This window comes from Charadrius vociferus, unplaced genomic scaffold, assembly GCF_000708025.1.
Source record: "Charadrius vociferus isolate BGI_N301 unplaced genomic scaffold, ASM70802v2 scaffold413, whole genome shotgun sequence".
Taxonomy (NCBI): Eukaryota; Metazoa; Chordata; class Aves; order Charadriiformes; family Charadriidae; genus Charadrius; species Charadrius vociferus.
The window spans coordinates 1,006,683-1,014,049 of NW_009647738.1; the positions used below are offsets into that span (position 1 = coordinate 1,006,683).

The window sequence follows — 7,367 nt, forward strand, 5'->3', positions numbered from 1 at the left end:
GGGTTGCTTTCCCCAACGAAGCCCCAAACAGCCGCTGTTAGGCTGAGGGCGGAGCGGCCCCAGGGTGCGGGGGGACCCCGAGCATCACCGGCGGTGGGCTGTGGGGCGAGCAGGAGGGGAGGGCACACCAGGGCCACCGCCTTGGCTGCAAGGTGGCATCAGGTCCTCTTGTCCCACCGGTGTATGGGACCCGTGTGTGTCTTCTCACCCGCTCCTGCTGTGCTTTTTTTCCACCTAAGCTAGGGCCAGGAGAGAGAAGCTGCTGTCGCGGACCTTGCAGGTGTCAGCCATCAGCCCTAGGATCCAGCCTGGGGCACGCAGGGGGCTCCTTCAGGCGTAGGTGCCTGCAGCTCCCTCCTGGCAGAAGGCTCTTACGGCACTGCCTCATGCCTGAGCTCTCGCCCCGAGACCCGCTCTACCACTCCTCCAAGTCTGGATCTCTTTAATAAAGGACTGAGAGTTTTATTTCAAGCTGTCATCATTGCTAGGTGTTGGTGGCGCCTGTGCTGCTCTTACCTGGGGAAGGCAAGTGCTGGGATGGGTCTCTGCTCTGACACAGAGTCTCCAAGATGCAGGACCTGGCTGAACAGCCATGGTTTCTGTTGTTGATGGTGGAGAGAGGTACCGGCAGGAGCAGGTGGGGCTGTCAGGGCTGCTGTGTTCTTGGCTGCTGGCTTGAGTGACTTTGGCTGAACTATTGAACCTTTCTTGCCCTCCAGTCCTCGCCCTAAAAAGGGGTGTAATGCTTGTGTGGTGGCCAGCTGACTTCAGTGGAAGGTCCTGAAGCACTGTGGGGGTAGCCAAAGCCAACCCCCTCAGCCCACAGAGCGTGACGAGTCCTGACATTGCCTGGCAGCCGCTTGTCCAGAGCTGACTTGCCTTTATCGGCTCTCATGCTGCTTGCGCTCTTTTCCTGGCCTGTCCTTTCACCAGCAGAAATGCGGAAAAACCAGTTCTGTGGTTAATTGCTGCACTTCCCTCCACGCCCATGGGGCAGGTCTCCTCCTCCTTACTTAAAGCCTGGGTGCACTTCAGCCTCCAGCCTCTTCGTCCCTGCTTGTGCTCAGCCAGCTCAGGTGTGCCGTCAGGCCTCCACGCTCCTTCCATTAACCTTACACCTTCTTCTGCCTTCCCCTTTTTCCTCTGTCTGCAAGAGCTTCTGTGTCTCTGGTGGCTCCTTCTCCCTAGGGCAATCCAGAGGGTTGGCCCACAGGTGCAGAAGGTGCAGGCAGCTGCCCTCCTGGCTCTGCTCTTCCCTTCCCAGAGGGGCAGCATTTAGACGTGATGGCTGGAGGCAATGAGAGGAGCATGAAGGCTCTGAAGGAGGTATGGAGAAGAGCGGAGAACTCTGTGTGCGCAGACTGTGGGAAGCCAGGTGAGTCCCTGAGGGCTGCTGGAGGAAGAGTCAGAAGCAGGGAGCTGGGGCTGGTCTCTAGCAGCAGTTTGGTGCCAGCTGTCTGACTGCACAGGGGCCTGGGGCAGAGAGGGAAGAGAAGCATTACTCTCTCTGGACATTCATTTCCTCTCCCTGGAGGTGGGTTGGCAAGGCAGGAGGAAGGAGATGCTGCCACAGCGCTGGTGGGAAGAAGGACAGGGACACAGATGAGCAGGGGCGGTGTAGGTGCAGCACTGTGGGTTGTAGTTGTGTCAGATCTCAAATACAAATCAAGGTCATGCCCAGTCAGGACCTAACAGGAAAGCTCCTGGTGAAATTGTAACTGCTTCATAAAGAAGGCATGAATCAGGAGGGCACTGTCTCCTTCGTGACTCAGCTATGAACTGACAACCTGCCACAGGCACCTCAGATTTCTTTTACTGAAGGGCTTGCCCTGTCGAAAGGGTATCCAGTTTGAAGTCCTACAGGCGCTCCTAAAAACACCCATCATACTACTCCCAAAAGGGGGATGTGGAGTGTACCACCCAAGCCAAAATAAGACTGGGCTAATTACTACCATTTTACCTTCTTAAATTCCCCTTGGAGAATTTTGGATTCAAGGCCTTTTTCCACTTCCCGAGCCAAATACTGTTGGGCGTTTGCTGTGTTGCACTGAACAGCTCCTGGAGTCTTTTCCCAGAGGTGGTTTCAGTTTCATCTTGGGTGACCCTTTACGCAAAGGGAGGTCGCAGAGCACTTTGTAGTTTTTCAAGGTTCAGGTCAACAGAGATTCAGATGAAGTGGCTGAAGCAGGGGGAATGAGGGACTAATATCTATGCTTTTTCCTGCCTGTACCTTGGGTGTTAATTAATCAGCTTAGGTGAAACCGTGGTCACCCGGTTCTCTTTCTCTGGACCATGTTCCCAGTTGAGGCGTGTCTTCCAGGGGAATATACCACCTCTACTCATACCCTTTTTTACACCCTTAGATCCCGACTGGGCATCGTCTACTTTGGGTGTCTTTATATGCCTCAGCTGCTCAGGAATTCACCGCAACATACCTAGTATCAGCAAAGTCAAATCCCTGAAGATGGACCACTGGGACGATGCTCAGGTGCAGGTGAGAGCTTTATCCCCACTAGTAGGTCAGGTGGGTTGGATCTAGGCCATACAGTAACATGTCCTGGGAAAATCAGCCCTTTGGTCTCACAGAGTTGGAGATTTAATCTGATATGTAGTCCATTTGCTACTCATGCTCTGGATACTTAAGCAAGGATAACTCCACATAACCCACTGGGAGAGGGTTAACGCACTTACCTTATGTGTCTCCACATGTCCTCTTACTTTATGGCAACTACAGGGCTCTTGCAATGTATCTTGCCAAGGCTCAGGGCCTTTGTCGCTCCAGATTACTTATTTACCACTCACCAGCACTGTTCAGCCTCAGTGTATCCTTTTGGTTGCAGCAGTTCAAGGGGGAAATCTTGGGGAATTCTATGGTCCGAGAAGAATTTCCAGATATAATGTGATCTCTTGAGAAAAGTGGCATTTATAGGAACTTGACTTCTCTCTGTTACACCCCCTTCAACCCATTAATCTTCAGGGGACTGAAAAAAATTTCTGGGCATCCAAAGAAAATAATCTGTATCTCACTGCTTTTTGGAGAGGAGCGAAGAGATTTGGAGTGTCCTCCCAAATGGCATTGCAGAGCTGTCATTGAACTTGGTCTCCCTGGAGATGCGGGGCATAGCAGCAAATCCACTGAATGTATGTGCACCCAGCCCCACAGAAGTGACATTTACGGTATTCTGTTGATTCAGTTGCAATCAATGTAACTTCTGAGAGTAGACAAGACCTTTGAGATAACCTTTCTGTTGCCAGACTTTGCTGGGATTTTGCAATGCCCAGGAAAGACAATTCTCCGTTAGAGCTCAGTCTGCATCTAGGCCTGTAGTGGGTCAGGAAAGAAAAAGCCCAACATGAGTCTGCATCAAAGGGACGGCACTAACTCTCTGTCTAACTCTGCAGTTTCTGGCCAAGCATGGGAATGCTGTGACTAAAGCCACATACGAAGCGCACATCCCTATTTACTATTACCAGCCAACCTACAATGACTGCCAGTAAGTTGCTGCATACAGAAGAAAAGGGGTAAGGGCAGTTCTGGGTTCCTCTAGTTGCTTTCTGAGCTACCTGTCACCTCTCCCCAGAGTGCTGAGAGAACAGTGGATACGGGCCAAATATGAACGCAAAGAGTTCACCAAGCCAGGAAAACAGCTGCCATATTCTGATGGTAAGAACAGAGCACAGCATCAAAATATCTTGCCTGTGGCCTTTGCTGGAAGCTTTTGAGCACTATGAGGAGAAAGCTTATAGTGTCAGTGTTGGAAATCCCACATGTACTCCTGAGAACCCAGCTGGTACTTACAGGGCATTGATTTGGGGGAGTTTAAATTGTGGGCAGCGTAGGTTAGCACTGTCATGGATTGCTTCCAAGCTTGGTATTACCAGCTGACGTTTTTGGAAAGCACTTTCTGTCCTGGTGGAGCCAGACCTCTGCAGTAAGGAATTTCTATCCTGCTGCATGCCACCCCCTCCAACCACAGCAGTTGTCTTTGAAATGTCATTTCCAGTGCTGTGACACAAGGTGCTGGAGCCCAAGGGCTGGCAGAGTCAAGTGGGAAGAGTTCTGGTGCCATGCCTGGGTCTGCGTGGGTCAGGACTCTGATGTTGACCAGAGAGACAGCTCTCACACTGTCAGAGGCAGTAGTGAGAGCCAGACTAGGAGGTGGGAAGCATCTGGGAATGTCTTTTAGTGACTGTTTGTCTGGGCTGCAAACCCAGGAACACCATTATCTTCAGTTGTAAGTCAGAGGTGAGACCTCTCCTTCTCAGGTGTTTGTTCTCAGCGATAGTCCATCACGTGCTTTATCCCAGAGGTATGGCTGGGACCCCAGGCTGCATGCAGGATGCCTACCTGGGGGAATGCTCTTAAAAGTGGCCTTTCTGCTCGTAGGGGTGAAGGAAGGCATTCTCTGGAAGCGAGGACGAGACAATGGACAGTTCCTACTCCGCAAGTTCCTCTTGTCTGAGAGAGAGGGATGTCTGAAGTATTTCACCAAGCAGGATGTGAGTATGGTGGTCAACTCCCACCTCAGTGCATACTCCACCCAGGGCAGCAGGGTCATAGAGAAGTTTCTATTTCCTACGTATGTTTCTGAGGTTGCCTTGCTCATCCCAGGCTGGGGATGATAACAGAAACATGTCACTGAGGAGAGGGGTTCCTTTCCTACTCTCAGGGTGACATTTTCCACACGTCCTCCCTTTGTGCTTCTCTACACCCTTCCCTCACTGCTGATAAAAGGGCTGATCTTTCACTTCACTCCTATCTGTTTGTGCAGCTGTCTAATCCTGCACCATCTCTAGAAACAGCCTCGCCCCATGATGAGCCAAGTCAGCCAAAACCTGTTGTTTGGTTTGTTTTGAGGAGGGCTACTCTTCTGCTAGTTCACCTCCCCGAAATGAATGGGGCAAGTGCTAGTATACGGTTGCAAGGGAGGGAACGGCTTGCGGTAGGGAGGAGCAGGAGTGGGGTCTCTCCGTTTGGGGTCAGTTAGCCTTTAGACTGGCTCAGCTGTGAAGTCAGATGCACTTTTAGTATATCACTGGCAGTTCCATAGTAGCCACAGCTCAAATCTAAATTGGAGGGGCTGGGCCACTGTTTGGGCTTGAGTATGCCTCACAGTGAAGAGAGTGTATGCTACAGCAGTTTTGCTGGGAAGGAGCAGTTATTACCCTCTCTAACACCCTCTGATCCTGTCTTACCCCTCTAATTCAGCTCAGGTCTCTTTCCCACTAGGATTGCTCATGCATGACCAATGCCATTCTGTTCTCAGGCCAAAGAACCCAAAATCAATGTTAAAATAGATGTCATCAATGCTACATTCCAGCCAGTGAAGATTGGGAACCCCAATGGCCTGCAGATCACTTATCTCAAAGACAACAAGACCCGGAATATATTTGTCTACCATGACAGTGGAAAGGTATCTTGTTTTAGCACCAAGCACTGCAAAGCAATTGTGATTTGAGAAACAGCTGCTATTAAATAGTCTGAAGCATGGCTAGGACGGGGTGTGCGTGTGTGAGTTGCTGTAGGTAACAGGGTGGGGGTTCTGGCTCTCTGCACGTGTGTCTCTGAGTTTTGCTGCAGGGAGCAGGGCAGGAGCACGGGCTGAGTTGGTTTGTGTGGGAGGAGCTGCCATAGAAGATGTGCAGATGTGCTGCCTGAGCATGCGGGGAGTGGGGCAGCCGTGCTGGCTGTGTGTCTGTGAAGGAGATGCTGTAGGTGCTGGGGAGGGAGAGCTGCCTGTGTTTGTAGTTAACATAGGGTTGGGTACAGTTGGGTGAATTCAGATGGCTCACTGTTGCTCTGGCTAAGCTTTCTGTCCTGTCCTTTTCCATTGTCAGGAGATAGTGGACTGGTTCAATGCCATTCGCTCTGTGCAGTTCCATTACCTGAAGGTAGCATTTCCCATTGCCAGCGATAACGAGGTAAGGCAGCACTAGAGCGCAGTGCTGAGTCTCCTGCTGGTACTCGGTTATGTGATAAAAGAGCCCATTAGCTACTATTAGATCCCCAGGTGCAGAAGTGGATATTGCAGTGTTTAGATAGAGGGATAAGAAAGTGTGTGTAAAAGGGCCTGTGATGGCCAGAGGACAACCGCTCTCTGCTGTTTCTGGGCACTTTGGAGACAGAAGTGACTCCTGGCCAGGCAGTTCTGCAAACACGAATTTAAAAGGTGGCTGAATTTGGGGGAATAGACGGAAGGGTCGGGGGGGGGGAAGCAAATAGCAAAGAAACGTGGCTAAGTGAATGTTACTCTTGCCTTTTTGTCAGATTAAAAATCGGCTGACAAGAAACTTCCTGAAGGAGGGATACATGGAGAAGACTGGTCCCAAGGTGAGCTGCTGTGGGAGATAAAAAATCTATCAGGGACCTCAGAGAGAGCCTTCCCTACTTCAATGTTTTTCTCCTGCTGTTTCCCCATTCCCCCCTGAATCTTTAGACACCCGTGGGAACAGTGTGTGTGCACCAAGGGAGGGGAGAATAAAAGGAAGGGGAAGGACACATATGAAAGTAGATGAAGCCAGAGTCCCTGCTTTCTCCCAGAACAACAGATCTCTCTGCATGTGTCTGTGTGTGCGTGACCTTACAGGTATTTAGCGTCTAGATTTCTCCTGTCTCAACTCTGGGGTCCTTCACAGAAGTCCAAGAGTTGGGGACAGCAGTTGGGACTGAAAAACCCAATACTGATCCCCACTCTCATCAGCTCAGAAAGGGTGAGGAGGAGGTTGCTGTTAAGGCAGGGGCTTGGTTCAAGTGGTGGGGATGAATTTTGGGTATCTGTTCACACTGCTCGCGGCAGAGGGCAGTGTCCCCTTACATATGTCACCTCTTCCCTTCACAGCAGAGAGAGGCTTTTAAGAAGCGCTGGTTCACGCTGGATCACCGCAGGCTCATGTACTTCAAGGACCCTTTGGTGAGGGGGAGATCTGACCTCTGGCAGCTGCGGGTGACAGTGCTGAGGGCAGGGTCAAAGTGCAGCCAGAGTCTTTGCTCTGCAGTAAGGGAGGCTTGCTCTGAATGGACTCTAGGTCTTCCCCTTTCCGTCCCACTTCGTTCATCCCATGCTTTCTGTGTTTGTTTCACTGCCTGCAGATAATGTGAACACAGAGGGCAGCGGTGTAAAGGTGGTGGTGGGGAGGAGAGTGACACAGGGTGTGACATGGAGAGACAGGAACAGCAGTTCCTCTCTCAGACTTCTCAAGATCTATGCTCCTAGATTGTCCTTTCCGCCGCTGCCTTTGAGCATAGCCTCCCTGCTCTTCTGCATCCCGTGACCACCTTCAAATCTTTTGTGCTGCTACATCCTTGGTCCTCACCCACTCTCCTCCTGCCCTTAGGTGCACTGCTATTATTCCCTGGTTCTTCTGGG

At 51.2% G+C, this 7,367-nt stretch overlaps 2 protein-coding genes across 2 annotated transcripts in view; one reads left to right on the plus strand and one right to left on the minus strand.

The window, feature by feature from the left end:
- Positions 1-895, minus strand: part of NOL12 (nucleolar protein 12) — a 4,749-nt gene extending 3,854 nt beyond the window's left edge. The window contains exon 1 of the mRNA XM_009881899.1: positions 845-895. Within this exon, the coding sequence (XP_009880201.1) occupies positions 845-895 (51 nt within the window). The remainder of the gene's footprint in view (positions 1-844) is intronic.
- A 389-nt stretch (positions 896-1,284) lies between these two features.
- The window catches only part of LOC104283637 (arf-GAP with dual PH domain-containing protein 1-like), a 6,532-nt gene continuing 449 nt past the window's right edge, over positions 1,285-7,367 (plus strand). The window contains exons 1-9 of the mRNA XM_009881839.1: positions 1,285-1,375; positions 2,364-2,494; positions 3,403-3,494; positions 3,582-3,664; positions 4,388-4,500; positions 5,268-5,414; positions 5,839-5,922; positions 6,269-6,331; positions 6,840-6,923. Coding sequence (XP_009880141.1) covers positions 1,285-1,375; positions 2,364-2,494; positions 3,403-3,494; positions 3,582-3,664; positions 4,388-4,500; positions 5,268-5,414; positions 5,839-5,922; positions 6,269-6,331; positions 6,840-6,923 — 888 coding nt within the window. The remainder of the gene's footprint in view (positions 1,376-2,363; positions 2,495-3,402; positions 3,495-3,581; positions 3,665-4,387; positions 4,501-5,267; positions 5,415-5,838; positions 5,923-6,268; positions 6,332-6,839; positions 6,924-7,367) is intronic.